The sequence below is a fragment of the Rhamphochromis longiceps genome, linkage group LG7 (genome assembly GCF_057381845.1).
Source record: "Rhamphochromis longiceps isolate RC_006_pf linkage group LG7, R_longiceps_female_GT1.1, whole genome shotgun sequence".
Lineage (NCBI taxonomy): Eukaryota > Metazoa > Chordata > Actinopteri > Cichliformes > Cichlidae > Rhamphochromis > Rhamphochromis longiceps.
This window is the reverse complement of record NC_140563.1, coordinates 69,897,125-69,909,562: the sequence shown is the minus strand read 5'-3', so window position 1 is coordinate 69,909,562 and position 12,438 is coordinate 69,897,125. Positions and strand designations below refer to the sequence as shown.

At 47.3% G+C, this 12,438-nt stretch overlaps 1 protein-coding gene across 1 annotated transcript; it reads right to left on the bottom strand.

Moving 5' to 3' along the window:
* Positions 1–383: 383 nt before the first annotated feature.
* Positions 384–5,733, bottom strand: rxfp3.3b (relaxin family peptide receptor 3.3b). The gene has a single exon (XM_085411457.1). The coding sequence runs from the start codon at positions 5,598–5,600 to the stop codon at positions 4,443–4,445; it is 1,158 nt and encodes a 385-aa protein (XP_085267583.1). The 5' UTR covers positions 5,601–5,733; the 3' UTR covers positions 384–4,442.
* Positions 5,734–12,438: the final 6,705 nt, after the last annotated feature.

Below are 12,438 nucleotides of genomic sequence, written 5' to 3'. Positions count from 1 at the left end.
GCTGGTGAAAAGAAGATTAAAATACTGGCTGAACATCAGTTGGAGCATGGCCCTTTATTCTACTTCGAACATGAAAAACCTTCAGGAGCAGTTACAGACATTTTAACTCATTTCCACTCAGGATTCAGGGAGAAACAGAAGGACCGCAGCAGTCTGCGAGTTTTTATAGATGTCAGAGACAACAACAAAAGTTGTGCAGCCCTTTTATTGATCAGTCCAAGGCTTTCAACACAGTACATCATACAATATTAAAGCAAACAGTTGTTTACAGGGTTTTCAGAATGAAAATGATTTATCAGGCAGAAGAAAGAACGTTCAGCTGGGCGTACCCCAGGGGTCCGTCCTAGGACCGCTAAGAATTCTAGACACAGGTGGTCATTTTAAATCCATTCAAAGATGGGTGTAGCCACCAGCTCCTTGTGATTGACAAGTCATTAGCCAATGAGGATACCTGGGTCGTCCTGATCTTTAATAATCACCAAAACTTACACAATGAACTAAATATTGCATTCAGCAAGACTTCAAACGACTCAGAGACGTGTTTACTGGCGTCAAAGATAAAGTGAGCTGACAGCCGTTTTAAATGGTAGATTTTGCAAACCAAAGGAGTCGCCCCCTGCTGGCCGTTAGAACGAATGCAGGTTTAAGGCACTTCCACACTGTTTCACTCTTTGCTTTATATCAGCTGGACTGTGCAAAAGTGCTACAGAAGCGCTGTGTTAGTACACATGAAAGGGTCTGATTCATAGCAAGGACGACGACGACTGACAATCGTGAGACTCAAATTACTCGTTAAAATACAATCAGCTAAAGTTGCACCAAACACGGCTTCGTCTGATGAGATGATCAGAATTTACAACTGTTCAGAGGACAAAAGTCAGTTTTCTGCAGATATAATTAAACTTTTGACCTTGGATACAAAATATTTGAAAACTACTAACCTATGACATCTCAGCACACCTACATCAATGAGCCCGTCGATCTTACATCTCACATTCAGAAAGTAATGAACGAACCGAAGCTGAGACTGGTTTTTACTGTAGAATCAGGTCCTGCCTTTCTTCTGAGGCAGTGTTATTTGTGTGCATGTGTGTCTTCATTATGTTGGATCGTCGTAAACCTTAACACCCTGAAGGCTGCAAAGACTGCCGTGTTCTTATCTACAAAGCTACTCTCACTCCACGCTGATCTCCATCCGTCAGAAAACTGTGGGAAGTTACCTTCTTCAGCTCTGAGACTTATTTCTTCGAGCTGTCACTAAAGCTCATGATCATCTTTGACACGGTCGTTCACAGTTCAAAGCTCCTTCTGGCTGGAATCAGAAAACTGTCCACAGGTGAAGCCTGAGACCACCGAGACCAGACCCAGAATGAGAAAGCATCCAGATTCTTTATCTCACTGGTTAGTTTATGTAATCACTAACCTAATGGAGCTCTGCCAATTGTCATCAGGACACTTGCAAAAGAACATTTTGTTCTTGAGATTCAAATGTTCCTGGCAAAATAAATTGTCCGTGTCAGAGGAGGAGTTCAAGTAAAGGCAAAATTTAACACCTTCAGTCACGACTTCTTTAATGATCTCAGCTCCCAAACTACTCACTGTTTAACCACCACTGTTAATGATTAGCAGAGCCCGCTCAGTAAGGCCAACAGTTTGGATAAAAATCCACATTTTCGGATGTTAAAATGAAGAATATTTAACAGATCAGCGCGACACTACGTGCCGGCCTCCTGGGAGACGGGCCTGAAATCAGAGCAGGTGGAGGCGGCTCAGACGTCAGTGTTTCAATATGCTGAGAAGTTTAAGCACGAGTTTTTCTTCTTTAAATTATGACACCACCCCAGCTTCTATCTGTAGGAATACATTTACTGCATGTGTTCCTTTTTTAAAACCTCCTCCATGCTTTGGATCTTTGTGGTGGACCGCTTGCTTCATCGGGTCTTCTTTGTTCGTCCCAGTGAATGAATTTCATCCCACTACTGAGTCTCTCTGAGTGTTCTGATCTCAGTTTATAGCTGAGGACGTATAAAACCACAGACATACTCGTCACGGTTCCTGTTTGAGAAGAGCTTCAGTTACTGTGTCAGCAGAATGTGAAGAACTAACGTCTGTGACTTTACCTCCAAACAGCTGTCAGCTGTACTTTGAACAAGAACAAAAGAGAAAGAAAGAAAAAAACAGAAGGTTTGCTGGACTAAAAGAGAAAGTATGAGAGTAGCTTTCTCTCAGAGCACAAAACAATGAACGATCAGAAACTTACATCGTTAGAAATCCTGTCAGTGTCCCAATTTTCACATCGCCCATCCACATTTCACACATTTCCTCTGTTGGAACCTGCAGGCTGTGTGATACTGCAAATTCTGGCTTTGATGCGACACACAGTATGACAGATCCCAGTAGCTCAGTGCTCTCCCTACAGCTGCCTTTATAAGGCAGAGTCATGATTTATGAGCTGGATCGTCATGAATCTGAAAATTCGTAACACAGTGTGAGTTCACACAGTAAAACAGGCCTTTAGGAAGCTTCAGATGTGTTTCATACCGCAGGCTTGGTGATCACTTTTCATTTAAAATCAAATGAACATCAAGTGGCAGTGTTAAAATAAAAAATACTGATCTGATACCAGCGTTGGTATTAGTGCTATAGATACTTGGATCAATCCGCTCACCTCGCTGCTCTGAAGAGAAACTCTGTTCAAATCTGAGATATGAGCTCAAAAGTCACAGCAGTCGTTTCTTCGGGTTCTGTTCACAGCTTTAGTTCATCTGGAAGGTTTTAAACATCTTTTAAAGGAAGTGACAGAAAGCATCTTTGAAGGACAGGTGTGTGTGGACATGAGCAGAAATCTACCTGAAACACATCTGAGTGGGTAAAGTCCAGGAGCGATCATTCAAACACGTTTAAACTAAAGATCCACAGTTAGCCCCATATCAGGTTTGACTCGCATCTGAAACCAGGCGGTGTGTGTGTGTGTGTGTGTGTGTGTGTGTGTGTGTGTGTGTGTGTGTGTGTGTAGTAAAGTCTGAGAGCTTCACTGTATTAGAGTTCAGACATCGGGGGTTAAATGCCTGAAACAAAGTGTGGGACTCAGCCCGGCTTTAGAAACACTCGTGTTTTGATCGGCAACATCAATGATCCCAAGCAGACGCCTCACGTTTGATTCTGAAGCTTTCACATGCTTACTGCTTCTCCGGGAAGAGAAGAGTTCACTAACAACAGGTTAAATGAGGCAGCTGAGGTTGTCAGTAACACTGAGCATCATCTCAGTGAGCAGAGGGGCCGAGACAGCAAAGAGCCCAACACGAGCAAATGTTACATTGTAAACAAGCACATTTGGACATCAGGTCACACGCGTCATTTTTATGGTCAATTATAATGAAAATCATTTATTTGAGACTCATGTGTATATGTGAATTTGATTTTCCATATTTACGACCCGATCTTTCTCTGCTTGCTGTGATCTACACGGTTAAATTCATGTCACGTCTGTGCCTTTCTTGTGTATGTTACCTGAAATTAAGCTCCAGATTTTAATGTGATGCGCTTCAGTAAGATTTCTGCTCAGGTCCAAAACCTTCCGCGCATTCACAGCGAACGAGGACTTCTAGGACCGGACGGAGCGAAAACACGGACAGAGAACATGATCCCCGGTTCGGCAGAAAATCTGACGCTTCTAAACTCAGGATCCAGTACCTCCCAGCTCCCGTGGGTTCTGAGAGGAAAACATCCTGAGTACTTTTCCGTGTGGAGAGCAGAGGCTGTGCGCGCTGATGGATCCAGACATCAGGTTTTAATTACTGCTGCCGTCACCGGCAAAGGAAACTATCCACACTATAAAACATATGCGGGGTCACAGAAAGTCCACAGCGCGGTCGTTTATCAGCGTTTCCGACGTTTCCCTGGTTCCTCTCCATGAACACTGCCGAGATGGAGAGAGAGGAACTGCAAGCGCGCGCCTGTGAGTCATGTGAGCGAGCAAGCAGTCAGTGGACCGGACCCCTCCCCTGCCTGTCCGCGGTCACCAAACAGCAACGACACTGATGCCAACACTAATACTTTTATTCTGAAACATGTTTTTAAGGTTTCTTTAGATTTTTTTTTTTACATTCATGTAGTTACAGAACACACAGCAGCCACGAGCGCCAAAAACACTCCACAGAAGAACGCGTGAAGCAGCAGAAGCAGCATGACCCTCACCCGACAACCCCCAGCATCATGTCTGCACAGAGAACTGATCCTGAACACGTCTCAGGACAGAGATGGTTCTGTGCGCTTTTACGCGCCGCCGCGTATTTACGCACGGCCCCGCTCTCTGTCCACGCCACAGCTTCAGACTGTGAGCGTTTATAAATCCCTTTGATGCAAAGTCACAAAAGTCCGGAGCCGCCCGTCGAGCAAAACACGTCACGTCCTCTGCAGCCCGGCGCGGTCCATCCATCTCTTCACCTGCGCATCGCGTCCGTGGCGCACTGGTCCGTGAGCACCGACAGGCGGCAGTTCTCCGTCTCCACGTTGTTCAGCGGGATGGCCACCTGCGTGTCATCCGGCTCCGCCCTTACCGTCCCCGAGAACGGCCGCAGGTGGCACGTGCTCGGCCCCGAGGGAGAGGAGATCCTCCAGAAGAGGTCCTTCATTTTCTTCCGGAACTCCCGGCGCATGAGGCAGTACAGCACCGGGTTCAGGCAGCTGTTGGTGTGCGCGAGGCACACAGTCACCGGGTGCACGTATGTATGCACCATGTAGAAGGTCTTGTCCCAGTTGACCACGTTGAACTTTACCAGCACGCCCCAGAAGGTGATGGCGTGGTTCGGCATCCAGCACACGAAGAACGACAGGACCACGATGGTGACGGACCGCGTGACCCTGGACCTGCGCTTCACCTGGTTGTTGTTCATGCTGCGCAGACGCACGAAGCGCAACAGCAGCAGGTAGCACGCGCTGACGATGAGCATGGGGAACACAAAGGCCACGAGGATCTTCTGCAGGTGGTGCAGCGCGAGCCACGCCTGGCCATCCGGGAAGGCGAGCAGGCACAGGCGCTCGCCGGCAACGCTCTTCACCGTGGAGAAGATCGCCGTGGGCAGGGACGCGAGCGCCGCGGACAGCCATAGCGCGGCGATAACCCACCGCACCGGGCACACACGCCGCCGGGTCCGGTCCTTCAGCGCCGAGGCCACCGACCAGTAGCGCGTGACACTCATAGCCGTGAGGAAAAAGACGCTCGCGTACATGTTCATGACGGTGACTGTCAGCACTATCTTACACATGGCGCTGCCGAACGGCCAGCTGAAGTCCAGCGCAGTGTCCACGGCCCAGAACGGCAGCGTGAGCACGAACTGGAAGTCCGTGACGGCCAGGTTGAGGATGAACAGGTTGATGCTGGAGCGCTTCTTCCGGCCGCCGCGCGCCTTCATCAGGAAGAAGACGAGCAAGTTTCCCAACAGCCCCGCGGCGCACACCAGCGAGTACACTGCCGAGATGAGAATGCGCAGCGCCGGGGAGCCGTCCGCGGGCACGTCGATGTCGTCCAGGCTGCTGAAACGGCTCGTGCCTGCCGAGGAGCGGTTCCACGCGGCGCTCTGGTTCCACGGCTCCGCCATGCCGCCTGTGAGCTTCACGTCCCGCGCGAGGGCACAAGACGGGGTGCCGGCGCGGCGAGCTGCCCGGAGCTCCTCGTGCGCATGGTCCCGACTGCCGCCGAGGGTAGACTGGCGGGCCGTGTGCGCGCAACGCGCTTTAAATGCTGCTGGTGCCCGCGGAGGCGCGTTCCTGATATTTATGAGAGAGAGAGAGAGAGAGAGAGAGAGAGAGACGCGCTCAGTGTTTTTTAGCTTCCTCCCAAACAAAAACAACAACTAAAAAAAAACAAACAAACTGATGCGCTGTTAGCTGTCAGCAGGTGCACGAGGCTCACGGTGGGGTGACACACACACACACACACACACACACACACACACACACACACACACACACACACACACACACACACACACACACTCTATTGGCAGTATATTATTTTCATCGTCCTGAGTTATTAGTTCTTATTCTGAATGCGTTATGACAGTAAAACCTCGAGAAGAAAATCACTTTAAACTCCTGCTACAGCAGCCAATGAGTTATTTTTGTTTCAAGCTAAGATGAGGCAAAGTTTCACGGAGGTTAAAAAGCTCAGTGAGAGGAAAAAACGTCCATCCAGTCTCCGAGCAGAGACACTGACTTCCTCTCCAGCGCGTCTTCTAGGACGAACATGAAACGCGCAGCTGTCGCCGTCTCTGAGCCGACACTTCTTATGAATCAGATTTAATTCATTAAAGCAGCAGAGCAGCCCAGACCATCACAGCACCACCGCCGCGGCTGCTGCTGGACGCTCTCTTTATGAAACGCTGTTCGTCTGATGCAGATGTGACGAGACTCAAACGGCCTGCAGGTCTTTGCTGTTGGCTGGTCGGTCCTGGGAAGGTTGAGCACATGTTTTCTCCATGTGTGGATAACAGCTCTCAAATATGTCTCTAACCTTTCAGACGGACCGACGTGGTTCCTCCGCTGGTTCTTTAGACAGCTTAGTGTTGGCGTGAAGTCAGTCCTGATGATTTATGACGAACCAGAGAAAGTTTTCCAGACACTCATCCCAGTAACATCTTCATAAATGTCACATTTTCTGCCTTTCAGCATTTCATTTCAAGTCAGATAATTTCAGATAATTTACAAATGACTGCATTCTGTTCTAATTTAAAATTTCAGCTTCCAAACTTTGTCGGCAGAGTTGTACAAACTCGAAATTCATTCATTATTCAGCCTGAATGGATTTGAATAATTATTTGAAACGTTGTTGTTTAAGACGAAGAAGGCGCGTGTTCGATGTGTACATTTTTGCGTAAATTTGTGTTACTGAAATGACTCGATGCCACCCTATCTGTCCATGTGCTCTGCGCTCCAAGTCCTTCCAAACCTGCCCGTTACAGGTCCGATGGTTACTGTAACGGGATGATGCAGGACGTGCTCAGCAGCCAATAAAAGCTGCCATAAATAAACCACTTCCTGGCTTACATGCGGTTAAGTGGCTTACTTACCTGACACATGTTCATCAGTTAATGAATCCACGCATAGATAAGATGAGGGTCCAGCGAGCCAGCTGGCACACAGCAACATTTTCCCATCATGCTCCTGTGATCCAGCTGCTCGGTGCCAGCAGGCTTCATCGATTTCACCCCAGATTGTGGGAGCTTTGCTTTCCCCCCCCCCCACACACAGGAGGATTTAACAGCCCGGCATGAACACTCAGAGGAACGTCACCAGCTCTGCTGCTAGGGATGGGTACTGATAAGATTTTCATGATTCCGATTCCAGTTTCGATTCTGTTTAACGATTCGATTCTTTTAAAAAAAAGGAGAACACTAAGGTTGATTAGCTTAGGACTTTGTTTTATATCTTCTCTTTGGACAAGACAGACATTTAGGAGTAACATGGCCTTACAAACCCAACAGTGAGATCTTAAGAGATCCAGCCTACGGCTCTTCAATGGGTGTCACAGGGTCCCCAGGAAAAACATTGTAAATGTAAAATAATAAAATAAATATTCTTCTGTAGCAATAACAAAGTATAACATCAATTATTCTGTAGCAATTACACAAGAATATCCAGAAATGTCCCTGCCTACAATTAAACACACTTACTGAAAATCATCTTCTGTGGCAAACGGGTGCAAACCTTTGACCACAAACTGAGTCACTGCTCGGTGACATTCGTCTATCCTGGCCTGAAAGGAGACGCTGCCGGCAGACTGCAGCGAGAGCTGCCAGCATCTGAGCCAGACTCTGTCTCTCTCATCATGGTCACTAAATGCACAGTAATGGCAGGTTTGTAATAAGGCAGATCGCGCTAACATAATATGCACTGTTAGTTGATTATTTACCTGCCGCATTAACGGGAGAGGACGTGCAAACGTTACCGCTGCTGCTGGGTTGAGATTCACGAGTCCGGAGCGAATTAAAAACACGACATTCATTTAAGGTCATCGCGTGTTTTGTGAGCAAATGCTTTTTTTTTTTCTTTTTTTTTTTTTTTTTTTTGCCTGTCCCGTTTGGCTCTTTTGCATCAGAATTGTTGTCTAAAGGCAAAGAAAGATGCCCAACGGATTTACTTTACCAAACTGACCATCCCAGCCTTGCCGTAATGGTCCATTTGATTCACCTTTTATTGTTTATTTTATTTTCACTTACTGAATACGGGACAGACTTGACTGGGGGAAAGAAGGGGAGAAAGAAAGAGGGAAAGAGAAACAGCTGAGAAGAGGGACGGGGGAGAAGGGCAAAAAACAAAAACCAACAGAACGGGCAGAGAAAAAAAAAATGCATATATCAATCACCTGGATCACCTGTTGAGAAAGAAAAAAGAAAACAAGCAGAAGAGAACAAGAGTAATAGAATAAACAACATCACAATGATATATGGGAATATGACAGTAAATACTAAATGTTAAACATTATTGTGCAGCACATAAGATCAACAGAACACAGTGTGCTTTGAGGTAGGAGCCAAAAAGGGTGTAGTTTGTGGGTGTGATCACCCGTGTGTACACCTGTGAGCATGGACGCGCTTGTTTTTTGTTTTTTTAAAAGGTTCCTTCATGTGGGATAAAATTGAGGCAGAGGCAGCCAGAAGGGGACAGAGGGGGGGGGGGGGGTAGCCTCCTCTGCACCCTGGTGACATACCCCTACTCCAAGGCCCTGCATGTGTGGGTGGTTGTGGTGGAGCGGGAAGAGGGAGGCAGCTGGAGATGGGGAGGGAAGGAAGGGAGGGGCAAGTGACCCCTCCCTGGGGCCAGCTCCCCCGCTGACCCCAGTAGGCACCCCCATACTCCGCGACCCGCCAGGGAAAGGGGGCCCAGGCCCATCCAGACCGGGCCCAGTGCAGCAGCGCCGCCCGGCCCCACAGAGCCCGGGACAGTCCACCCAACCCCACCACAGAGAAAACTGCACCCACCCCACCATCCACTCATCTTCCAGACTACATAAGACAATAAACACCCAGGCTGAGATCTTCCTCCACCTCTCCTGTATCTCCCCCTCCTGCAGAGAGAGTTCCTGAAGAGAGGAAAGCTCCTGCAAGATGTGACAATCTCCCCCACCAGTTGAAGAGCCCCCCAGGTGAGCAAACGCTTTTGCATATTCGTAGTGTTTCCTCCCTTAAATGAAATATCTACTTTGCAAGTATTGCAAGTTGCCATGTTGTCATCCGTTCTCGTAAAGTATAACCAAACTTTTGAGTGTTAGGCGCCGTGTTTCCTGCCAGGTAAATGAGGCTCCGCAACGTGGGGACGTCATTCGGGGCGACTGGAATCGATAAGGGAATCGTTTGCAAAAATGGCAAACAATTCCAAGGAAGTGAAACAGTGGGAACCGGTTCTCAACAAGAACAGGTTTTCGATACCCATCCCTATCTGCTGCAGCTTTATTTCAGTGAAAAATCAAGAGAACAAAACACTGAGCAGGAAATGATAATGCAACAGACAGCCACAACAAAGATGGCCATTGATCGGATTCTCCTTTATCCCATAATGTACGTCATGTTAAAAGAAAAGACTTGAGACCAACTTCTGACTCCAGAGTTGAATCCACGTGTTTACACCCTCGCCCCACAGTGATGATGATGAGATAGCCTTTATTTGTCAGTTGCAGGTCTTTTGCCCACAGCCGAGATGACAGACCTTGCCGACCGTACATACAATACACAAACATCACATTGGGGAGACAGGTCAGGCTAGGTAGCGAGGGAAAAACATCGAAATGTGTAACACAGAAGGATAATACAGGAATGCACAGATACAACACACCATAGCACAATAAACACAGACAGCAACATGGCAAAGAGTTCCAGTGTGTACATCTGATCTGGGACCGCTGCAATCTTTGACTGCGCCTCCAGCTGACCCGATGTCCACATCAGAGGGGAGGTAAGCGTTGGAGGTGGCGTTGGATCCGGGGTAGGGAGGGTGATGCGTCGGTGAGTGCTGTTCATTGAACGGTCACCATTACATGTACACATGATCGTTTCGTTATTCACATTAGCCCGGTGTTCTGGCAAACAGTCCTACTGTACGTAGTTTATGCACATTTCATGTTTCTGTGCGGAAGCATCCAGGCACCAGTTCAGGAGGTTCGTCTCCTCGGGGAGGGTCTGACACAGCCGAGGATGACGTTTATCCGACCGCACAGCCTGGAAGTTTGCAAGTAAGTAAGTATGCATGAACACTGGACCTGCTTCAGTTTACTGTGAAATATGAGCTCTGTAGCTCCCTTTATAGAAGGGGCGGAGCTTCGTGTTTTTCACGAGAAAGTTTATGGAATAACAGAGTCCATTCAGAAGCTTCTTCAGCAGCAATAAGCTGCGGTGATCTGAGGAGCTTGGAAAGAAAAGTGTCCGGACTAAAGGCCACTCACAGCCTGGGTGAGTGGAAATCACATGATAGGGTGGGGCTAGGCTTCAGAGTGGGTTCACCTGAAACCTTGGCTGATTGTGACCCACATGGGGGGGACACTCCCACAGCGTTTTAATCTGGGACCCTCCACCACCGGCTGCACACCTCTGACAACTGAAGAAGCTTCTCGGATGAAACGTTTTCAAGGAAACTTAAAGAAGTCCGGACGCTTTCCTTTCCAAGCTCCTTCCTACAATGACGTGGATGACTGAGAGCCTTCACAGGCCACAGTGATGCTTCGGTTTCTCACCTCACTGTGGAGAAGTTTTAGCTAGACGGCCTCATGTGACTTCAGCTCTTTCATGCAGTTATTCAAAAGCTGTTCTTGTATATGCACGTTTTATTATAGCCCGTAACACTGCCACCTGTTGGTCAGTCATGGAAGTTCAATTCATTTTACTCAAAACGAAGCTATTCCTTAAATGTTTTCATAGCTTCGATCCAGGAAACAGTTGCAGGTAGAAAAACATACTGGTCTCAAGTAACATTTGGGATATTTATTTATATGTAATGGGAAATATGTGCATTTAACAACATGTCCAAACTGTGATTCGTACCCTGACTCTGATTCACACTTAAATATCAGGCTTATCAAGATCAGTTGATATCTGTTAGAATGTAATTAACTATTTTTTATATCATCTCCTTAAAGTGAATAGGTCAAAATTTCACATAATGTTTTATAAAGTCTGTGATGTAGTTTGACCCCCCCCAAAGAAAAATCCAAACAAAAACAACCGAGTTGTCCTTTTTCCTCAAACTGTTTTTTTTGTCACAGCTGCCAATTAAATCTCCTCAAATTGGCTTCCTGGTGTTTTGGAGAGCATATGAAAATGTTCAAATTAAAAATCAGTAATTAGGGATTTGTGCATTTGGATCATTGACTCTGGATTATTAGAGCAGCTCTTCACCCGATGAACCCTGTGTCCCCGTTTTAATGAGGTATCAGCGTGTTCCGCTTGCTTCGCTGCCCACTCGTCTGCTGAACAGGAAGAGTTTAACACTGACACACAAAGCGTGTTCAGTGGGTGTCAGACGCCTCCTGTCCCGCTCTTCAACCTCTGGAATAAATACTGACTCAGGCTGATTTTGCAGTAGGACACGAGGAGATTTCCTCTCAGTCCTTATGTGGAGAACAATCTGGTTGCTTTGTCTTGAGCCCTTTTATAAACAACGAATTTCCACATTTATGGTGGAAGTTCCACTTTCGTTTGTTTTCCTTACAATAGAAACCTGTACATGACCTCACAACAGCTTTGGGATGAACTAGAACAAGGTTTACAGAGAGCCTTCCCAAAGGTGAGGTAGCATGTGATGAGTAAATCATCTTGGGGGCGGGGCTTATGTCCTGACCCAGCAGCTTTTCTACAGTCCGTTCAGCACAACCACATTTGTAGCATGCTTAGCCTTCTTCAAACACCCAGTACAACTACCTGCATGTAGTGCAGGTAAGGGACATCTCTAAACCTGGGTTCTGCTCTGCCTGCAGGCACTCGGCGCCGGCTCCTTTAAATGAGGGTGAATAAAAGGTTAATAAAACACCTCTTATCCCGAAAGACGCCCAAGGCGCAGTTGAAGACTCTGATCCGGGATAAGTGCAACTTTAACGGTCGCTGGCGGGAAGATCAGGCCACTAAAGCAACAAAGGGATGCGATGCTGGACACTGAACAAACAGAGGTTTTAAAAGGCGATCTGCTGCGCCAGGAGGGAATCTAACTGGACGTATTTCAGCTCATTAGTCTGCTGCTGAATTACAAATGAGGAAGGGAGTGTTTTTAAAGCCTGCAGCCTGTGTTGGAGTTTTAAAGTGTCTTCTTATGGCTGTTGACTTTTATTTAGTCTGCTATGGAGCTCCTGTGCTAATAGAAAGGACACTCCCCCTCAGAACAATGCAATTTACAGAGCACACTCTCAGTTTCTTGGCTGCCTGGTTGTTTGGTGCTGCGGAGTGAGGGCAAGAA